At 40.4% G+C, this 23,293-nt stretch overlaps 1 protein-coding gene across 1 annotated transcript; it reads right to left on the bottom strand.

Annotated features, from left to right (window-relative positions):
* Positions 1-4,623: 4,623 nt before the first annotated feature.
* On the bottom strand, positions 4,624-23,176 carry map3k3 (mitogen-activated protein kinase kinase kinase 3). Its single transcript, XM_038705832.1, has 17 exons — positions 21,854-23,176; positions 18,087-18,164; positions 17,437-17,558; positions 16,522-16,562; positions 15,963-16,062; positions 15,564-15,677; positions 15,230-15,350; positions 14,276-14,412; positions 13,781-13,854; positions 13,528-13,595; positions 12,879-12,974; positions 12,581-12,742; positions 12,072-12,220; positions 10,701-10,832; positions 9,822-9,951; positions 9,492-9,669; positions 4,624-8,075 (listed from the first exon to the last, which is right to left on the bottom strand). Exons 2-17 carry the CDS (start codon positions 18,088-18,090, stop codon positions 7,847-7,849), a joined length of 1,857 nt encoding a protein of 618 aa, XP_038561760.1. The 5' UTR covers positions 18,091-18,164; positions 21,854-23,176; the 3' UTR covers positions 4,624-7,846.
* Positions 23,177-23,293: the final 117 nt, after the last annotated feature.

Below are 23,293 nucleotides of genomic sequence, written 5' to 3'. Positions count from 1 at the left end.
AACAGGGCTTTTATAGAGGAAGGCGAACCCCCCAAGTCCACAGTAGAGAGGCCACAGGGTGAGGCAGAGAAAAGGGAGGGTGGCAGGGAGTGAATGGGACAAAAAGGGAGAGCGAATGGGTGGTTTACTTGACACTCAAAAAGTTGTGTGCCAGGGATTGTCTGTGCTCGTCCACTCAACTACAAATGTCTCTTGGCTCTCTCCTCCCTTCTCCCCGACCACTGACTCACTCTCTTTCTCTCTCTCACTCTTACTTACTTTCTCCCCTTTTTGTCTTTCTCCCTTTCTTTTTGTTCCAGCTGAATGAAAAGGAATGTGTGTGACAGGGTCTGGCCACCAATTCAACCTGACCACACATACACTCTCACAAAAACAGAAACAGAGTTTGATTCAAAAAAAGGGATGTTGCTGTTGGGAAGAATCTTCACTGTCTAATCAGAGAAAACAACAGCAGATTTACAGATGAAGCAGATAAATTAGACAAGAGTGACGCATTAAATGTATTGATGTGTTGCACATGTAAGCTATAGAACAATGTCCAGCTGAAAAGCCTGCAGGAATTACTCTGGGTCCCACTGTGGAGGAGGAGACAAGAGACAGAACCTCAGAGCTGTTGTCTGTCCTCCATAAGGACATAACTGCGAACAATTATTCAATAAACACCTGCTTACTCTTATGGGAATCATTTTTCATGGGAGTAGATTAGGCTTTGATTTAAATCATACAAGTAAGTATTAGTGTGTCTTACATGTGATATATAATAAATGTTCATGTATGTCATTATAGATTTATATATATTTAAAGACACTCAGAGTGAACTAAAATCATCCATTTGCTACAGCAATAACCAAGAGGTTTATATTATATTATAGGTATATATATATTTCTTTAAACTAATGCTTTAATCTTTATTTATTATGAAATTGATTGCATGATGTTGATTAAATGTGTGGTTGCTTAATACACTGGTTAACAATACAATACTCTGAATCTGTATATAATTAAAACTATACAACTTTTTTTAACCCAAAAGTCAGCCTTCTTTGTATGGATAATGTCAGTCGCCAACTTTCTCTAAATAGAGTATAAAATAAACTTATTACATGCTGCATTTTGTGGACAAAACAGTTTTTCGGTTTGTAAAACAGATTATTTGAACACTTTGCTGGCAGCACAAATGTGTCACAAAAAGTTAGACAGAAGCAAATGCTTATGATAATAATTCTTTAGAATAAGGTTATCATTATGAAACAGATGGGACAAAATACACTTTCTTGACACTTTGACAACATTACAGCAGAACACTGGTGAGCATTTCAAAGTGCATTTTGTTGCATTATGAAATGCCCTTTAAATGTCAATAAAGTGCTGTTCTTTCCAGTGGTTATAAATTAACACAATAATATGCTAATAATGTATTAATACCACCAAATGTATTTCATATTGTATGTCATATTATTAAAAGTTAGTTTATCCAAATAAAGTGTGTTTGCGCATAATGCATTTTAGAAATAAAACAAGTTTCATAGCGATCAAAGAATTGACACTGCATAACATAGTGTACGCTTTTTAAAATTATCTTGGCAACATTAAAACAACATTACACATACTGTACAGTTTGGTCGACCCTCATGCTGCAGCACATGCACACTTTTCATAATAGCAGGGTTGGACTGTGGCCAAGGCTCCAGTGAGACTGCAGGACTCTGGGGTATTCACTCTGTTCAGGTTATTAGACAAATTGACGGTAGAGAGGAGGAGCGGAGGAATGTTGGGAGGGAGAAATTGGGGAGTGCAGGCCTAATCTGAACTCAAGGAGAACTAACAGAGGCCGCGTTACAAAACCATTTTCATCCATTACCTTGACAACCACAGGGCTGGCTACGTCATCTGACTTCTTTTTGAAGATTTGTGGAGAAGATGAGATTGTGACTGACTGTTCTCCTTCTCCAATCCCTTTAGACAAGAACAATGAAAGTATTAGAGTCCTTTGACACAAAACACTGTCACAACAATTATATGCTTAAATAAAATCTGTTTGATCTAATTAACTACACATTTACTATCTTATTTACAACAAATACTGGATAATATAGTCAGTTAAATAATACAACATTTAGTTTAAAAAGAAACATAAAGCTTTAGTCTTTTCCTTTACTCACCAATTTGTTCAGAAGAAAAAAAGTTAGAAATATGTTTTTTTCTCCTTTGCCACCAATCAGTTGATAAAATAAATGAAAACTCAATATATTTTACTATTTTTCTTTCAGTAGCTCATTTTATTTTTCAACTCTTTAATTTTTTTCCTACCTTACAGTAGATACTTATTAAGAAGATAAAACTTGTAGAAACAGTGGCATAGTCATTTAACTGTGGTGTTGCTACAGGTACTAAAAACAACAACAGCAGTGGTACACAAAGGACCCTTTGTTAGTGGGTCATAAAATCACAGGGAGTGGAAACCAGTGGCACTGGGAGACAGTGAATAAAGCCTTGTGCGACTCTACTATCTGGCCTATGAGTGTTGTTGCTATTAAGGAAGAAAAACAACAACACAGTGTCTTGAATTCCAATTGGTCTCTGTTAATAGAGGTTAAACGAGATGGCACACTGTAAGTCTGGCAGGGATTTGTTGACTTAAAAGGCTCCACTGCTAAAGATTAATACCATGGTTGCATCATTAAGGTGACATGAATTGTTTCAGCTCTCTGGATTTTTTAGACGATCACGGCCGTTGCCTTAGATCTGGTCACTGAGGTAATATGTCCAGAAGATTAAACATCCACAGAGAGAGAAGAAAGAGTTGGTGTCCCTCTCCTCCTCCCCCGCTGCTGGAGTCACTGAACGGCCAAGTCAAACAGCTGATTCATGTGTCCGACATGAGGAGACCATTTCATGTGCAGGACTTACAAGGAAAAGGGGCGAGGGGCAGAATCTTAATGCTGCTGAACTCAGACTGATCTCAGGCCAAGGAGGCATGGCTGCCAGTTAAGTCTGACTGCGTAATACTCAACGCTTGCTTTGTGCTCTGGCATTTTACACCCAGAATCCTCGATGTGACCCTCTCTGCTACCATACCTCAACCTCACGAATGGCTGTACATGGCCACATTCCAAATTGAATCCTGACTAACCAGAAATACGACCGTCTCAGCCCCAGCTTCATCACTACATCAAGGCCCTGTCTCATAGACGGGTGTAAATTAAATGAGGAGTAGGCCTGGAAAGGATTGCAAATGCATGTAATTGTTAATATCAGAGAAGTAAAAACGGACCCAACAATGGAAACAGAAAAAAGAACACCTTCACAAAAAAACTTGATGCCAAAAATACTTTAACTGACCAGCATTTCGAGAGAAAGTGTTGCAGGCTTTTCTCTTTAAGAAGCAAATGCAAATCTGCAGTAGTGAAATTATCCAGTCTGTTCTTTGAAGGAGAGCAAATTATTTTAGAAACTGCATCATTTTAGCAAAATCATTAAGCAGGTTCCTCACGTCAGCTAGAGACTATGTTTAAGCCTTCATCTAGTCCTGGGTTAACTGCTATTTTATTCCAAGACACTGACTCACCTGTGTCAGGACTAAATCCTATCCCTAATCTTGTCTAAGAAAGCCATTTTAAATTAATCTGGTTATACTTAAATCTAAAACTAAGGTTATTCCCTTTCTGGGAGTATGTAGTCCTCACACTAAGCTCTACTCTTTTAGGAAACTTTTCCTTTTATTCTCAGGTGCATTTCTGAACCCTGACATGTCAGGTAAAAAAAACACACTTTTATACAGTCTATGACAACACAGCTAAATAATTGGGTGATACTGAACCAGCAAACCCTCATGGGAATGAACTGTGAGGTAAATCAGGGGGGCTTAACTGGGACAGAAAAGCCGGCTATATGACTCAGCACCACTGGACCCAAACAGAGTGCAGCCACAAAGAGGACCAATGGAGAGCCGGTTCAGGCCTGAAGCTCCAGTCTGCCTGTCAGCAGGACTGCGGGGGGCCCAAATAAACCCCAGAAACACATCACATAACAAGCACAGCACTCAGATACAAACTCAGACTGTAAACTGTTCATACCATATACTGATCGTCATCTAATCTGTTTGACTGATCATCTGCCAGCATGTTAAATGCAGATGTTTTATGTTTACCATGGTCATCGTTTATATGCAATAGTTTTTGAGATACTTCAGTCTGGGCCAAAGTGGTGAATCGACAGACAGTGCCATTCATTGAGCTGCACCGCAAATCTAATACCACACTAAGATATTTCAAAAGAAACCCAATAAGTCAAATAAAGGTTGAAACAATTCAAATAAATCTTGCTCTTTCTGGCATATGATACCTAAGGGTTAAAGAGAAAGAGGGAAGCAGAGGAAGATACAGACATTCACAATGGCCTTGAATGTTAAACAGCTACCATCTTCCTCTGTTCTGGCTCAATATAAAGGAAATGAAAAAAATGTAATTGGCTAGTTTCTTTAACAATCCTAATTTGCTTTCCAAGAACTCTACGTTACTAGGTAGAGTGGATATATACATCCATGTATAAGAAAACAAAGAAGGTGCATCATCAGTGCAGCTCCTCTTTATTGTGAAAATAAACACAACAACGCTACAAGAGTGACTTTTTTGTTTTCAGTTTATATTCTGAAATGGTTTTATCCACGATAACCGTGTTTTCAGTCTTGAACATGTCCTTTGTATAGTGAAAAAAAGAGGACAAACTAGAATTAATTAAATTCACAAAAGTAATAAAACCCAAACCTTTCAAAAGCAATGTATCTCTATTCCACGGCAATCTAAGAAAAGGCCCTTTGTTCAATACAATCGTTTTTCCCATCTCACAGCCAGACACGGTTGTAGAAATCTGTCCTTCCTGTGTCTGCATCCTGTTTTTCCTCGTGAGATGTGAAAAAGAGCAAAAATAGAGGAAGAGGAAAAACGAGTGCATCAATCAAGTAGCTTCTTACTGCCAACAATGAGCTCAGTCTCCTGTGTCCCTTTCATTTACGGGACTCACTGAGTCTGTATAACCCACAATATGACACACTTTTAAAAAACAATTTATTTGTTTTGGAGCGAGAGCATGACATTATTTATATATATATATAAACACTGTCATTAAACATAGTATTCTTTTCTTGCTGTAAAATAAATTTGATACATTAGACTTTGCACTGCAAGTCCTGTCATGATATATAATCATACATTTACATATAGAGATCTCTAAACAACTAGTTTGTATTCATTTGCTTACCACAGGGTTCTTTATCTCATTGTCTTTTCAACACTGAATATATTTTAGCTGCCTTTGGCCTGTAGCAGCCCCATAGAAATGTCTCATATTAGCATTAAGGCAGCAGTAAATCCTTTGCCTAAAATCCATCAAAATCAATACTGGACTTCTTGTCTGAAACCCTGGGATAAACAAAGTCGTCATCTGTGTTGAAAAGCGAATTCTGGAGTCCAGCACTGGCTCCGATCCTGCTCCTCTTTGGCTCACACACACACCCTTTAATTACATTTCAGTAACACTGAGATCACACAAAAAAATACTCCCAGTAAAGGTTTCATTCATGAGGCATATCAATGTGTCAAAGCAGTATGGGTAAATGATGCAAAGTTTCCATAACCTGTTAGGTAATACTGTCATCTAAATGTATAGCTAAGGATGTGTGGAAAGTTTTTTTTTTGAGCGGGAACAAGAACCAGGCAGCCAGAGTTCGTTTTCCACCCATTTTTCATTTATAAACCCCAATTCTGTAATGTCTGCAAAACCAGCTGCTTTAAATGATTTGCTTCGAATGGCACAAAGGCCTCAAAGTATCATTAAATTTGACACAGTCTAAATATAAAAAATATATTTATACACATATATTTGCTTATAAAATCTAATTGGAATGGACATGTGGGTATAAATAAAAATTAAACAATTTTCACATTTGAAGTTAAAACAACAAAACAAAACCCGATTTGGTGAAGAGAATAAAAACCCCCACAACATTCATTTTACATAAAAGTGCATCTGATTAAAAATTGATCCTTAAGCTAACGCTTCTCAGTCAGTGATGTTTGGGCCAGACACACATGAACAGTAAGAGCTCAGGCAACGGAAATCACTTCTAAATTGTATTTTCCATCCATAAAAAGCAGTGTTTGCTTCACTTTCACATGTGACTGACACCATGTCCATATCATAACATTTGATCTGCCTATTCTTTGGCATTTTGTCGTATGAGAACACCTGTGAGAGGACACCAGTTGGTAGAAGGATAAATCACATTTAGGAGAAAGGTAGAACAAGACTGGGAAGAGTTATTTTAAAGGAAAAATCTCAAAGGAAAAATCCACCCTTAGCTCCTCTTACGCAGTTACATGCCATCCTCATAATTTATGAAGTAGATTATCCAATTCAAATTCCTATAATGTACTCAGATACACCGATTGTCTTAATTTCCCTGAACGCATTTAGGCAGGCCCAGACTCCACTGGTTCCTTTTACAGGTAGAGAGACTAGTGATAATGATTTCTCTGTGGAGAACATTTTAAATTACCTGACAGACAGATTTTCATTCATATGTAACGGTCCCGCAGCCAGCTTTAAATAAGGTTTTGTAGCTGGATAGCACAAATTTATGTAGTTTCTATCCAAGTAGCTGTAGACTGCATGCCCTTACTCATTAAAACATTCCAACAAATTTTTTTGACCATTTTCTCAATGCTCCAAATCCAAACAAAGATGTTATCCCAAAATTAAGTCTGTGTTTGCTTAATATAAACAATGTAAACCAAATTTAAAAAAACATTTCCTCAGTTATATCTGTCTATAGTTGCAATATTAAACGTGTTAAAACGTGGTAAAATTCAAACTGGGGCTAGTAGCTGCAGTGCATCATGGTCATTTGAGGGTACTGTTAGTGGAGAAATATGTGTATTTGACTCTTAACTTTAATTTCAACCTGTAAGATTACTGGGCCATGTTAAATGATGTCTTAGTTCTGAAGGTCTGAAACCAAAACAAACCTTGGTGTATTTAATATTGATGTTTTCAACAGCTGAATAATGTTCTTCTATAAAACTCCAGTGTAGCTACTCTACACATATCTCCGTCACCTTATCTGTGTTTCACCCACTCTACACAAACATGTAGTCAGAAATGCAAAGTGCATCAAAAATAGCTTAAATAGCTTTTAACAGAGTTACAGTTTAAGGATGGCATTTTCTTTGTTTAAAACAAGACAAAGTGATAAAGAAGAGGAAATAAAGTTGAGAAAAAAAAGAAGAACAGTCCTGTCCAAGTAACACTGTTGTGCACCAGTGGATTTCAACATCCGCTGGGCAAACTTTAGCTTTAGGCCTGCTGTAGCTTTAAAAACGTGCCCAGCTAAATGTTTAAATGTCAAACACCTCCCTGGCATTTCTCAGAACTGCCCAATGAGTGCATGTAAACACAAGGGAGGATTCTTTATGAAGACACGACTGGTGCATGGCTTGAATGATGCTGGATTTGGAGTGTGTGCGTGTTTGTATCTGAGAAGGATCAGCAGCCCACCAGATACTTAATCTGTGTTTTGTTTCCCCCTGGTGGTGACTCTTGTAAGAGCCTCCCGGCATTGGTTTTCAAGGCATCATTGACTGCTGCTGTCTGTTTTCTGGATTTGTGTGAGAGGAGGCAAAATCTTCTTGAAGCACACGAACGGTAGCAGAGGTTCTGTGGGTTTAACATGGACTTCTAGACCAGTTCCATGTCCAGATTTCTGCCATGGACGGGTTCCAAGGAAGCTACAGATACTGTTGAGGCTACTGTGCTACACCGTGGTTGAAGTTCAGCAACCAGGCAGGTTTCAGCACAGAATCTGGGAGAAGGGATGTCTGAGCAGCTCCTCAGCACTGGGCCTGTGTTTGGCATCCACAAAAATGCAGCTCATGAAGTCCCGTGCCTGGTCGGAGGTGTGTGAGGGCAGCAGTGGGTTGGTGGGCTGAGTGGCGATCTTGAATATGGCTGCCATGGCCTCATATTCAGCCCATGGAGGCTTTTCTGTGAGCATCTCCACCACCGTGCAACCAAGGCTCCTGTGAAAGAAATGCAGAGTCACATAACTAGTTGAAACCTACCACATATTATGTCTCAGCTGCTCAACACAAATATTTTAAAGGAATGTTTTGAGTGTAAACCGTTACACTCGCTGGCTGCATAGGGCCTCCACTAGTTTGGGAGGTAGGAGCCCTCCTGGCTGCACTACTCCCCCCTCCAGCCTGGGCTGAAAACCTGGAACATACCAGCCTCTGTTACGACCTGTCTGACTGGCCCTCAGCCAATAACATCACTCGCCTGGTGGGTCAACACCCAATCAGATTGCATAAGGGAATGTTGTCTGCTCTGTGTGTGGGAGTGTGGTATGAACTGGGTTACTTGCATTAGGCTCCTCACTTTATTAAACAGTTTTCCCTTTGAGGGCACAGAGATTGTGCTACTTCAAGAGTATTAGGAGAAGTTATTTCCCTTTTTTTTCACAATCACATGCCTCATCCTGTCAGTTTGTCTACCCTCTCAGTACATGTATGTAACCTTTGTCCCATTTCAGACTAAACAATATTTCTTGGGAGTTTTCCTGTAAAGCACTTGGTAAACGCACTTGTGTGCAGGCACTAGATTATCATAGTAGTTTATTGCTAAACCCCATCAAGAATCAATAAGCATATGTGTAAAGGAATCCCATTAAATGTTCTTTTGAATATACGGTATCTCCATTATTTAGTGTCCCAGCTGAAAAATTTGTAAAATCTGCTCTACAGCTTCTACTAGGTGATTAAAACCTGTGTCACTATGTATTACTATGTATAACACATTTCTGAGATGTAGGCATTAGTGATAGACTGGACGGTTGATTAATTGGGCCGATATCTGGCATTTTGAGACAATCGTATCAGACGATGCCTGCTCTCGCAAGGCTGATAAACAAAAAATGTCTGTGGACATATCTGCAGGCAGCCATGTCAGTGTGGCTGCTGTGGAATGATGTTCACGCTCCCCCTTGTAAGTTTTTGGGAAGGTGCTGAAAAAGTTAGTTTCGAGCCCTAAATTTCCTCAGTTACCACTGTCTTTTCTAAATGTTAACACATTTCTATCATCCTAAATGACAGCTAATCTAATCATAAACATACATGACTTTTGATATTGGCATTATATATTGGCCATCGGGCACCCTGCTCTCTAAATATCGGCATTGGTCATTGAAAAACTGCTAGTAGGCTTTCTACTATCCAATAACCTCTGAGTTTGCTTAAGAAGACAAAAACATGAAAATCTGTGCATTTGTAAAATCGATTCAAACTGGATTAAACTTTTGGATGTCCTAGAAGTAATTAAAATTTAGAAACCATCTCACCTAACTGTTTTTCAGCCCAAGCATGCCAACTATCCCTGACAGCACTTTCTTAATAAACTAGAAACAAACTTCAACACTGCTGTGTATCTCCTGGTCTTACCAGACATCAGCCTTCCTGCCGTAGCCCTCTCCACTGATCACCTCCGGGCTCATCCAGTAGGGGGTGCCGGTCACAGAGCGGATGCCGGTGCCAGACATGCAGATGGTCTGTAGCCTCTTGCTGGCACCAAAATCTCCGAGCTTCACATTGCCCGCTGAATCCCGCAGGATGTTGGCACCTGAGAGCCAGAGTTGACATGAAACATGTAAATATTTTATCTCACCAATCACTTTTCACATGCTGTGAAACACAAAAATCTATATATTGTAACACTGTCCAAACACGTATCTAGTGTCTAATACTCAAGCTTCTGTAGGTTAACAGGACTACCTTTGATGTCCCTGTGTACGATCATGTTGCTGTGCAGATAGGACATTCCCTCCAGGATCTGTCTTGTGTACTTCCGGGTCACATTTTCTGTCAGCGCCCCGTAGGCCTTTAGCTGGTCTTTGACTGAACCCTGATGGGAAGAAAGTATGTGCTTTACAATCTTTTGCCTAAAGACACCAGTAATATAACACACAGACTCAACACATCCAGTGTGGGACCATTGGTCTACCCCATCACCCAACGTCTGAGCCAGGAACATACGGAGTAAAGGAGCCAAGCTAAAGCTCTCCCAGAGTCCCAGGAACTCAAAACTCAAAAACTAGATCAGGGATTACAATTTCCGTTATCACATTTGTGTTTGCATTTTCACCTGAAGAACAGCAGTGATGTAGCAAATGTGTGTGACGCCTGAAGTGATATTAAAAAGAATACATGCAGGGGTGGAAAGGGAGATAAAATTGCCAGAAAGGCAGAGACAAGGTAGTGTGGATCCGCTCCCGAGTTATTTATGGACACCAAGACCAGATAAAGTAGCCGACAACTGTCCGACTGCACGGCGTCAGTGCTTTTTTTAATTTCGTTAGTTTTTAGACTTGTCAGGAAGTTGGTTACACAATTATGGCCCAGGAACCAAAACTGAAATAAGTTCCTGAGTTCTGAAAAGGTTCCTGGAAAAGTACGGATAGTATTCACGTTGGAATAGAGGAAAGTCACCAAACACTTTTATGATGTTTAGTTTACTCCTGTCTTTATTTTATGCTCTTATGTTAAAACTTTATGGAGTTTATGGAAGTGATTTCTAGGTTAGGGTTACTTGTGAAAACAACCATTGGTCTGAGCCCTGGTTGAAGCTGTGACACTGAAGTTGCTGGGACTCACCCCTGGCATGTACTCCATGAAAATAGTGAGGGTCTTTTCATTGTGGTCCCTCAGACAGCCATAGTACTGAACAATGCGCTCGTGATGCAGATTTTTCAGCAACTGGATTTCGCACTCCAAAGCGCTGACCTCCTGTACAGAAACAATGACAAGTAAGGAAATTACACGCAGCGGATTCAAACCACCGTTCAGAAATTAAACAAACTGTCATTGATGAACAATGCATCTTTGCTGATTTACGGTGTTCGTATGCAAACAAAATGCATATTTGGGTATGGCGGATACCCGCAGGATCAGTGATATGTGTTACCAATGATGACAAACAAATGTAACTATAAACACAGGGATGACAAACAGTGATTTATTACTGCATGTGGAGTCTGCCAAAAGTGAAACCTAAAGCAGAGGTTAAATGAAAGCCAATAGCAGTTCCTCAGAATAAGTTCCTGTGTTTACCTCAGAGAATGATGCCACAAAAGAGAGAGTGAGAGAGAGAGAGAGAGAGAGAGAGAGAGAGAGAGGGAAGTCAGAGACGCACAAAGTATTTCCCAACAAAGTCCCAACACAGAAGCCGGTTTAATAGAAACAACAACTGATTCACATGTGCTACAAGTGTGCGGGGGGGGTTGTAAAGGGTTATGGAAGGCCAAGGCAATGCTGACCCATCACCCCTCACCACCACACTCGGCTCCTTTCAGATACAGGAAGTGACAGTGCATGTTTTCTCAGTGGAAGACAGGAAAAGACATTAAAAATGGGAAGGGGGGGTGGGGGGTTGAGGGAGGAAAGGAAGCCTCGTCAATACATTCAACATCTTGAATCAATGAATTACTTTCCTTCAGACTGATTATTGATTGTGAAAAGTTAAATGTAAGCAGAAATGTTTTAAGACAGTTGATTGGTTAATTTATTAAATGCTCAGTCCGTTATGCTGACTATCAACATAATTATATAGTTTTTATCTTTTTGACTACTTGTTACTTAATTTATGAAGTCCTATATCAGGAAGTGTCATAATGAAAAATCATTGAAAGGTTTCAATAAAGTTCCCCAAAAAATGTTGTTTTGTTATTTACAAAAGATTGTAATGTTTTCGTTCAAGAGATATATCGTAAAAGGAAAGAGGAAATTATGCCATTTCCTAACAACATCAATGTACAACCAGAATTAGTACATGCAATGTACATGTCATGCAGCAAAAGCAAACAATATTTTTTACAATTTAAGCAGTAACAAGAGGTAGCATGCCATAAGCAATAGTGGAAATATTTTCAACAGTGCCAGAAAGAGGAAAGAGGAAGACAGAAGACAACCAAGCATTCTGTCTCTGTGAAAACAGGAAAAGCTGAACCGTCCTTCTTAGTGTCTCACCTTGCTATTCTCAGGACTCTCAGGATCAAACTGGACTTGCTTGGCAGCCAGCTCTCTCCCAGTATCCACATCATAACACAGGTAAACCCGACCAAATGCTCCCTGACCCAGAAGCTTCCCCCGCCGCCATGTCACCGGGGCGCTGGGCGCTGAAAAAATAAACAAAAACACATAGACCTGTACCTCTGTATTGGATGCACAAAGTAAAATTAAAATGAGTAAAGAAATCTATCTTATTATCTGATTTGGGATAAAACAACTGTATTTTCCAAATGTTAATTTAACCTGAATTGATGTCCATTTTAACGGGGCACAGCCATTCAAATGGCATAGTTTATATAGGAATCCACTTTTACTTTTTTTATTTTACTACTCTGACTTTCAGCAGCTTCAATAAAAAAAAAAAAGCATTGGCATTAGCCCTGCAATGTACAATCTATGTATGTCAAACTATGTCAAGTGAAGTTTGTTTTCTAAAGGACATTTTGTTTTTCTAGATCAACACTCACACTTATGTGCAACAGAACGATCTTGGGGACGGAGCCTGCCCTGAGCGTCGACCAGCTGCCAGCTACCGAGACTATCTTCACTGCCGTTGAGCGACCGGCGTGAGGGCACCAGAGTAAACAGGTTCCCCTGGGGGCGACGGATCCGTGGAAATGTTCGACGGCCTAAAGGAGAGCCGGAAAGAGGCTTGCTGAGGTTAAATATCACATAGTGTACAGGAGAGATTAACTGAGGAAATAGTACACTGAGAAAGCATAAGACACCAGATGCACAGCTGATAAATGGAGATAATTGTCTTACCTTCACTGTGGTCTTTGTGATGCAGAGAGACATGGTACCTACGAGGATAGGTGCCTCCTTTTCCTGCTACCCTGTCATACACATGATTCTCCCTGTCTGAAAGCAAATATCCAAAGGTCAGCAGGATTACGCTGTAATACAACCGCTGTTTAGCTCAGTTCCACACTGCGTCACACAACTTTCACATGAGCTACTTTATTACGCTCCCTTGTAGCTTGTACTTATGAACAACACAGCTTGAAATTACTGTTAATGTTCCCTTTCAGCTGGTTCACAGAACTGTACTGTGTATGAATTCTGAGGTCAATGAAAAGCAAACACTGTCTATCAAGAGTAGATTTCTTGATCAAATCCGTAACGTTGTACCCTAAGCTTTTAAAAGACCTGGGGCAAACTTGTATTTATATATTTATGGTTGATACTGCAGTGTTAAGTTTACTGTAAACATGAACTTTAATTAATCTTGACTTCCATCCAAAGTCTATGGAAATCTTCCACCATGGTGTCTGACGGTTTGAAAGACGTTTAGAGGAGACGCAATGCTTTCTCCCATAAGAGTGTGTTGCTCTAATACAATATTTCCCCATGGTTACAGGGAAAGTTCAAGGACGGTGCTCTTGGAAGGAGCTTTTCTTGGAGCTGTTCTCACCTGAGCACTCCTGACGATTATCTGGGTAACTCTTTGCTCTGTGCATGCGAGACTTCCTCAGTGAGGGGCTGTGAGAGAGGACAAGGAAGGACGTGAGAGATGTATTTGGGTGTCTGCATAGAAAACGTTATTCCAATTTTGAAAACACCAATTATGGAAACGCAATGGAAAAATAATAAAATGTGTAGTGAGTTTCTGGCAGGTAGTTTTAACTGTCAATCCACTTGAAAAAAGTAGGCAGATTGCTGCTCACCTTTCTGAGTTGCTGTCCAGAGACTGACAGCTTCCAGAGACAGAGTTTTCTGCACTGCTCCAGGGATCTAGCACCTGTACATGGCACAATGGAAACTGAAGGGTGTGTGTGCACATGTGCTTCATGTATACAAGTTTCAGAATGAAAAATCCACCATAAAACAGAAGTAATTTTTGAAAACTTTGGGAGCACAAAACAACTATTTCCTTTTTTCTAGAGTGTCTACGCTGGATGTATGGATGAACTCAAGGGACTCACTGAATACTTTGTTTGACCTTTTACTCCCAAATTAATTTAACTTGTTAGTAACACTTGTGCCCAAAATTCCTGAAAATCAGCTAAATTACTTTCACAGTGTCAATAAAACTTTGATTAATGAGCAAAACAACTTCAGAAATCACAAAAAGGTCTTGATTCAAGCTTTGAAGAAATATTGTTTATGTGATTTCAATTTTAAGGTGGATTTTTCCCATTAATAGTGAAGTGATGACTCACACACTGATCACTGGTTTCTGGGATGAACTCCCCCTCACTGTTTATGCTGGTGTATGAACCTTGGCGGGCGATCCTCTGCTGGTGTTCAGGCACATAGCCAGGAGGCGGCGAGCTACGCCCCGGCGTGTTCTGAGAACCTGGGATAAGACATCAGTTATGTCAGTTATGTCTTATGTCTATCAGTTACCATAAAAAAATTTATTAGAATTTTAAATTATATCTGGACTTACTTACTGAAAAAAGCATGAAAATGTCAGCAACAATGTGCTTTGAGGAAATCAGTTAATTACATTAATTATTGTTGGAAAAACTGCTTTGCATAATGTTTTTAACTAATCTGTGTTTAGATGTATTTTTTTACAGTACAGGCAGCACAAAAGCAAACTTGCAGAAGTTGAGAGCACACTCATACAACACAAACACAAATCCATGCTGTTGTCATGACAGTAAAAACAAAATTAAAATTTTCAGGCGCTCTCTCCCTACTATGTCATGAAGATAAAGAAAACAAGAAATCAAAGTGCAGATTGCTTCTATTCTGAATGAAAGGAGCAACTCCAATCCCTCCTGCAGCCACTTCATCCCCTGCTCCAGGGGGAAAAATCCCAAACTAGGCCACTGGTCCACTACACTAATAGCATTTTGTAATCTGATTGGCTGCTGTCCAGAAGGCCTTGTCTAGTGATGGTGAACAGGAAAAGGAAGAGGACCCATTGCTAAAAGGGGAAGCCAACGAAAAGAACAGCCAGAGAGAGAAGTGGACAGGGATATCTAGGTAGTAAAAAGGGAATTGGCAACGGCTCGACAGTCGCTACACATAACTGAAAAAAGACAAAATGTTTTTCTCAGAAGCCTCAACTACGAGTCTACATTTCTCTCTTTGAATCAGTGTGTGAACCATCCTGTTGCAGATGAATTTAGAGAGAACTCTGAATGACAGTTGAGGACATGTACCAGTTGATAGGTGGCGCCCCCTGGGCTCGGAGGGTTGGTACCCCGTGCTAACGTCTCCAGTGGACTGAGAGGACTTGATCCTCACCTGCTTACATGGCACATGGTGGGAGGGAGAGGACGCCTGTAGGAAAGAGGTGAGGAGAATAGGAGGTTTAGGTAGGGCTTCAATACATGACTGAACAATTGCTTAATGTCAGCATGCCAGTTAGTGTGATGTAAATGTAATGAGGAAAATGGATTTTTCACAACATGGCTCTATGCTGAAGTAATGGCAGTTGTGCAATGGTATGCTGTAAATGTACACCCAGTGTGTGTGCGCATGTGTGTGTCTCACATTACTGTGCTCCTGAGCGAGCAGCAGGATCCTGATGCTCTTCATGTTGGAGCTTCGGTCAAGCAGGTCGATTGCCTTGTCCAGATCATCCTGTCCACGCAGAGGGATGGACAACTGCCAGGATACAAGACAAACCCGCACACACAAACAAAATCAACAATATATATATAAACAAACAAATACGATCCACAAGCATACAAAGGCTTTTGGAAACACATATATTTAATCAATAAATTAAGGAAAGAAAGACACCTATACATGCATATATGAATTGGCACCTATTTTGATTTAACATTTAATTCATTTTTTTCAAGCAAAAATATCTAACATTCCTTGGTTACAGCTTCTCAAGCTAAGGACAGAATGGGTGGAGATACAGCACAAGAGTCTCTACTTTACCTCGTTGTTCATATAATTCAGGTCCAGCTGCTGGCCAAAGACAGCCTTGACTTTTTGCTGAACGTCCTCAAACTGCACAGGCCGTCCAAACATCAGGATCCTACACATAAAAGGCAAGAAATCAAACAGACAGACATGGGATGAGAGATTTGTACTGGCAGCGACGGAAAACTGCTTTTGAGTTACAAGCACACATTCAAGAAAAATCCACACAAGCTCCTGTTTTTTAGTGTGTGCTGAGTCCTCTAAGTACACCTTGCATATTTGTGGTTTGTGCTGGCAGCCACAGTATAACCACAGTCCCTTCCTCTTCCATTCTCCAGCTCGCATACCAGTCTGAATTAAGTGCTGGAGTTTGTGTTTGACTCTGAGATGAGCTCTTTCTCATAAGCTGGAACATGTGACAAGAACAGCATGTCTGAGTGAGTGTGTTTATGTCTCTGTGTGAGTTTATGCTCTCTCTCTCTCTGGTGTGTAGATAGATACATATATGCATGTATATCAAAACACACACACACACACACAACATGCATATAAAAAAGACACAAACCAAACTCACCTCCTCTCTCCTGAGAACTCAAACTTTATCCTGACATCGTCCTGAGAGACAACAGAAACAGGAAGGTCAAAGAGTGGACAAAAGAGGTCATTAGAGTTTAATAATATAGGCTGTGTTGATATGAACACAAAATTTAATGATGATAATAACTGTGACTGACTTGTCTTCAGCTGTTGGTCTTACACAAAAGATTGTTCGCTGAGAAGACATGTCATGCATTTTGTGAAAACCCAAGTAAGTTACTGAGGTGGGAAAATGGTGGAGACTGTCTTTCCCAGGGGGACAATCTCTGGTTTAAAGCAAACACTACACTGCACATGAGATGTCTACTCGGACTATTCTCTGTGGCTGCAGCTGTGGTCAAAAGCGAGGGTGGGTGGGCTACTGGCTATTTCTCTAAACGAGCAGAATATATTTTTAGAAAAGAAGTTGAAAATAACATTTAATACATTTTAGAAGCAGCAGTAGCATAGTTGTGGTTGGCTATCTTTACAATTCATCCGTCATTATGCTAAATTAGCTTGCTGTGTGGGCTAGGGGAAATAATGTCAGAAACAAGGATATAACTGCATGGGTAATACTCAGTTACACAGTTCTTTATTGCATCTTTAAAACTACACTACTGAACACACTACAAATTTTAACAAAATTTTCATTAAATGTTTGTTTATGCATGGGACTAAAGATGTTTGAGCAACCACTCACAGCGCAATCTAAGGCTATTTGATTGAAACTGAGTCTTCCGACTTATGTGAAGCTTTGATAATAACAAAGGTATTTCCCTGTCACTCAACACCATTTCCATTTAAATCCTGGTTTAGGAGGAGAACTTTACACAAGCTCGAGCTTCCAAACCGTGTGTAGGCTTATAGTCTTCTCAAATATTCAGTCCGTGGCCATGCAGCTATACAGCACCTGTCTGTTCGCCTGGGCCGGTGTCTTGGGTTTGCCGCTGTCATACGACAACACAGGCTGGCGCCGCGTCATCTGGAGGGCAACCAGGTCTTTCATTATAGAGTGGAGAGCCTGCCTCTCATCTGAAGAGGATAATGTGTTGGGAAAAAACACACAATTAGTGTGGATTGGAAAATGGATGGCCTGTGTGTGCATGCATGACAGAAAAAGAGCGATATGAGCCCCCTTGCACTTAGATCTGCACTAAAAGGTGTGTGCATACAATTAGTCAGTCATCTTTAACTACAGCCATATGGAGACTATCCTATGACAGGGAGGAAAGGACTGCAGTGTTTTTGATATGCCTATTCCCATGTTTGATCTCAGGGCAAGCTCTGCCTTGGCTGCACTAGCTCACGAAGAGAAAATATTCTCCCTGTGTAGCTTGGACAGACATCATACAGCCCCGGGGCAGTGGAGAGAACCAGACCCCCATCTCCACAACACCAAACACCAATCCTTCACCCGACAGTGTCTGGAGCAGCAGCTCGCACAGGCTTCGGCTTCAGGGATGTTGTTTGGTGTGAGTGTGTGTGTGTCTGCTTTTATCTCATGCTGTGAAGAAACCATGCTCTAAATGTCTGTCCAACATCAGAATTCAGAGGACTTACTCATTGTGGTGATGTTTGCGTACGTGATCTACAAGCCAGTCTTCAGACACTTCTCGGCTGTGCCAACCCACCCACAGCCTGTAGTGATAAAAAAAAAAATCAATTCATTTTTTGTATTATATTATTATGAGAAATCTATTAGTTATTAGAGAAGGTGTGCAATAACTGAGGCTGGCACTGTTTTTGTTAATATTCTTTTGCACGGAGACAGAGCAGATGGGTCACTGATTCAGACAGGAGATGACATATGACAAAGGTTATCAGCCAGTCTTACAAAACTTGTTAGTATGCAAGTACCTCAGCCCATAAAACATCACCTTGGTGGTAAACATTACGAAGATGAGTAGGTCATCAGAAAAAGGGAATCGCAGTATAAAATTTGAAAACGCTGGCATGACAAAGTGGCTTTACTGCCCCCTTATTATATGGTCTATCTATGTAATTAAATCACATGGCATGCGTGTGTTAATGTGACACTAAACAAAGAACCTAATCATTTACAACTTGAACGCTTCTGCATAGTTCCTTGCAGGCATGTAAAAAAAAAAAAAGAAGTAACCTGAGCCTGCTGAACACAGACCTAAAGATTTCTCTGACTGAAGGCCTGAGTGAATGAGAAAGTGTGCAGTGCATGCGAAAATGTGTGTTGTGTGTTTTGCCCATGAGAAAGAATGACAATTGGAAACGGCTGAAATCCAAGCTGCACTGGCAGCGATCAGTCTGGCACAGTTCATATGGGAAGAATGTTTTGTATGGGGAGTTTTCTGCCATTTTAATATCTACCAGCTTCAAACTTCTCTGATTGCTAAAAAATCCAAACTCAGCTGTGTTAAAACTCCATTGTAACAGGACAATATTATCCTGTTCAAGGCGTCAACAGCATTATAAACTGAGGCATTTCCTTCAATGCAGACTGTTTCCCCCAAATTTGTACCAATAAACCACATAATTTAAACTAATTCAACAAAGGACAATACAAAAGTACTTCTGTGTTCTTTACACAAACTTAGTTTTCACAATTATATAAAGTAGACGGACTTACCACTTTTAACAAAATTATAAAACACGTAAGACCAAACGACTATCTCTGACCCATCAAATCAGAGACATGAATAAAATACCAGGGATGAACTGATCTGACTTTTCTTTTCTCCTGTGTGAAACCCCTGGGGATCATTTTCATGCACAGTAATTTGAAGCCAGAGACTGCTGTGGTGCTAAAAGCTGATTTGGCAGCCCATTGTGAGTGAGTGAGTGAATGAATGTAAGTGACATCAATAAAGAAACTATAGCCTAGATAAAGTGTATCTGTCATGTCTGACAGATACTTGATCCACTTAAAAAGATCAGTATCAGACAGATACTAAACTGGATTGGTGCATACCTGATCTTTACCATAACCATCACTGTTAGGTTACGTCTTATATTTTAAGTATGAAAACATAATAACTAAGTGTTTGGTCTGACTGTGAGTCAATTTATATTTACAAATATATCTGTCTAGGTTACAATGGTAAGCCATATTGTGTCACTACAAATAAGATTTTCCTCTCTGGCAAATTGCTGTAATTTCCCATGAATGGTCTAAAGGGTTGTGGAAAAGAGAGGGCTATGAACCACTGAAAACACAATTAGGGCTTCACCTTGACATATGCTTCAACTTGCCCAGAAATACACTGTAGCAAATCAACCCATGTGCCTGATAAGCCTAGAGAACTAATGACTAGTCATTTTCAATAACTCTGACAAGACCGGCATGAACGTTGTCTAAGGATGGAGCCTACAGAAGAGGTAGCAACTGTTTTTCTGAGGGTAGCTTTGCACAGTCCGAACGCTGCAGAAGGATGGTGAGAAACAATTTCTGTGTATGAAATGGGTAGCAACGGCACCTGAGGCAACTCATTGACTCTGTAGATTTCTGGGTAATAATCACCCACAGGAATGCCAGGCATGTCCGTCTGTGGTCGGCGGAGCGTTGCCACGTTGCTTTCAAGCTTCCGCCACTCTCGTGTTCCCTGCCATATGAGTAGGTGCCAAGGACTTTTGTCCTTCTACCCTTCAAACTTCACGCACATTTTATCCCCTACTAAATAAATAACATGGAGTTTATGAGGTGTGCAATTCCCCTTGTTGCATGAATGTACAGTCACTTCAGGATACTCATTACCACATTATCTCCTCTGTAACCACAAAATGTTCACCTTAAAGCTGCTGGATCTGGAATGAAATTGTGCAACACAAGAGGTTCTTGTAGTCAACAACTACCCTCTCTGTCCATTTCCCCAGTTACCCTCTTCTCTCCTCAGCTTTTCATGATTTTAATTACCTCCCAAGTGGAATGCAGGGAATCCAGTGTAGAAGGAGGCTGAGCTCTACCAGTCCAGTCAGCTGTGCCTGCTTTATTTTCCTTGTATCACATTTCCAGGACTAGCAGGATTTACATGGATTTTCCTCCCCCCTCTCTTCTCTGTCTGCTTTGAGAGGTGTTTAGTCTGAGGCTGTTTTTCCCAGCCACAGTTTCTACTCTGTCTCTGGCCAGTGATGCATCTGAACTCAGTGTTTCACAGCAAAATCCCCTTGGCCTGATGTCTCTCCTGTTTCAGGTGCACATGTGTTTTGGGTTCAGGGCAACCCATTACATTTAAATATTGCAATCTCGACAAGACTCTTGTACTTGCCTTGGCTTAGGCTTCAAATGCCCTTTGTAATATTGTATTACAAACCTACAGATATATTCAAATTGAAATTTCAAAAAAATAATCTCATGTATAATCTCAATACATGTACAGTCACACACAACCTGAGTTTTGAAAATGCTGCATATTCTGCATGTTGAGATTACAACATGCAAAGGTCAAAGAAATGTGATTAAAGATAAAAGAGAAGGAGGGCCTTCTGAACCTGTGCAGATATGTTAGCTCATTTAGTGCTTGGACTAACACTAAACAACATAAACTAAGTTATTAATATAATTTCTTGGTGCTGTTGAAGGTTTGTTGATTTCAGTCCTGCTTGTAAACACAGCTGTCAAACTGGCTGATATTTTCAATTACAGTCAGCTGGTAGAACAGATGTATCAGCCTCATTTACTATTCTGCAATGTTACCTAAAATTCAAAATATCTCCTAAATTGGTCACTTTAAAGCCATTCTTTATTAAATACTCATTCAAGCTTTTGGCTGTTTTAACCAATTCTGTATTCTGTTTGTTTATTTTTCTGTTCTGTTTGTGATTGTTTTGTTAAATCGTCTCACTTTCTGTGCAACTGTAAACAGGCTGATGCTTAAAAAGGGAATGCATGCTCAGGCAACTGATCTTGTGTATACAAAGGTAAATAAACTCAGGGAATGTGTTCACACAGGGTAGAACTACCTGACTGTCGAGATGAAATGCATCTTCTATTCGCCATTCTTATGACTTTCTCTTAAGAAAGGCAAATAGAAGACAGGGCTGTAGCACAGAGGACACTGAACTCATGTCCCCCATATTTGGTATGGGAATTTGGAGGTTTAACAGAAGATTACAGCGTCTACACTTAATGTTTTACATTTTTATTCTATTTAAATGTGAGCATTTTGAGGCTAACAAAAATTATTCAGTATTTTCACGCCTGAATCTTTTTTTTAAATAAGAAAAAAAACATTTTGCATACTTTGTTTTTAGTAGGCTACGTGGGTTATTCAAGCAGAGCCCTTTTTTTTTATTCCCACATGACTTGAATGCATCGTAATTCACTCATACCTGTCACCTCTGTCACGTGCACTCACCTGTCGCCTTGACGACCTTGGTCAGGACGAGGCCGGGCTTCTCCCGCGTGCAGCTGACTCCGGTCACCGGTTCCTCGCCGCAGAGATGACGCAGTAGGTCCCGCCGTTGCTCACGTCCATCGGTGCCCTCAGTCACACCGACACACCGGGGAGTGTGTGCAAGAGTGCGGGTGCGCCATGGCGGGGCTGACCCCCCCAGGTAACAGGGGATCGTGTTCTTCAACGGAAAAATTAAAAGCGCACACACAAAGGGATACTTTCCAGGTTGTGAAAACAAAAACAGGTCACATCAGACAGAGAAAATGTTCCGATGGAAAAGCCTACACCAGACTGCTCCACCTGTGGCCCAAACACAAACTTCTGCTGCGCTGAAGCCTCGGATCTTTGGAAAACTTAAATTTCCAACACATTTTCAGGAGGTTACGCTCTATTTCAACACTTTCAGGGTAATACTGACAAAAGACTACCGAACAAGATGTAACAATAACCGTATGGCCTGTATGAAATCCATTTGTAAGAATCAGCTCGCCTGAGGGAAAAAAAAACTTACGATTTCCGTGATTTTGAGCTCTCTTCCTGCTAAGTTTGCAGATTTACCTTCCCTGTGTTGTCAGGTTGGAGTCCAAAATAGTCTAGATATAGTCTAGTGGAGATACCTTTAATTATATTATTGTATTGCATGTAAGGGTATCGTATTGCAACTTGAATATGGATCTAAGCATAACCATATAGGAACACATAAAGGCATATCTCTGGCCTATAAGCTTGGGGAATTTGATTCAGTGGTGTTCACACTGACTGAAATGACACCGGCAGGAACAGATAACACCTGCATACGTTTATTATACACCTAAAATCCATTTGTCATGCCAAACGAGACCAAGTTGGATACACTCCATCGATGTTTACACTTCGCAGAGCTTCGGACCCTTAAATTATGGTTCCTGAAGTAGCCTATTCATGCGAGATCCAAAACGGACTTTAGTGTGAAAAAATGCAGTCTTTCTCAACGACAGAGTCACGGAGTTGTCGTACAGTTTCTGTGGCCAAAGGCAGTCCAAAACTTTCCCCCAACCAAAACAAAGTAAGAAATAATCTTCAGCCGAATACGTCAAACTTCCTGACAGAAAAAAGTATCACCACCGGAACCCGCTTTTATGCTTCCAACAAGTCGGGAAACTTGTACTCCAAGGTCGGATCCATCTTTTCCAAATGCTTTACGTCCATACGTACGTAATAACGCGGATTTATTCCCAGGGGGATTTCTGATTACTAAACTATCTATAATAGCGCCGTGCAGCTGCGGGGACGCGCTGTTACTCGGTCGAAGTCTTTCTGCAGGAGCGCGCACAATGTTATTAGTGGGGCGGACCAGCTGTGACGTAGAACAGGCTCATGTTGCCTTCAAAGCTATAGGACATTTTGTAATTCAATTAAATT

Source organism: Micropterus salmoides, unplaced genomic scaffold, assembly GCF_014851395.1.
Source record: "Micropterus salmoides isolate LMB-PRFRI ecotype aquatic unplaced genomic scaffold, ASM1485139v1 Ms_hic_scaffold_10, whole genome shotgun sequence".
Classification (NCBI taxonomy): domain Eukaryota; kingdom Metazoa; phylum Chordata; class Actinopteri; order Centrarchiformes; family Centrarchidae; genus Micropterus; species Micropterus salmoides.
This window is presented reverse-complemented; position numbering and strand designations above follow the sequence as displayed.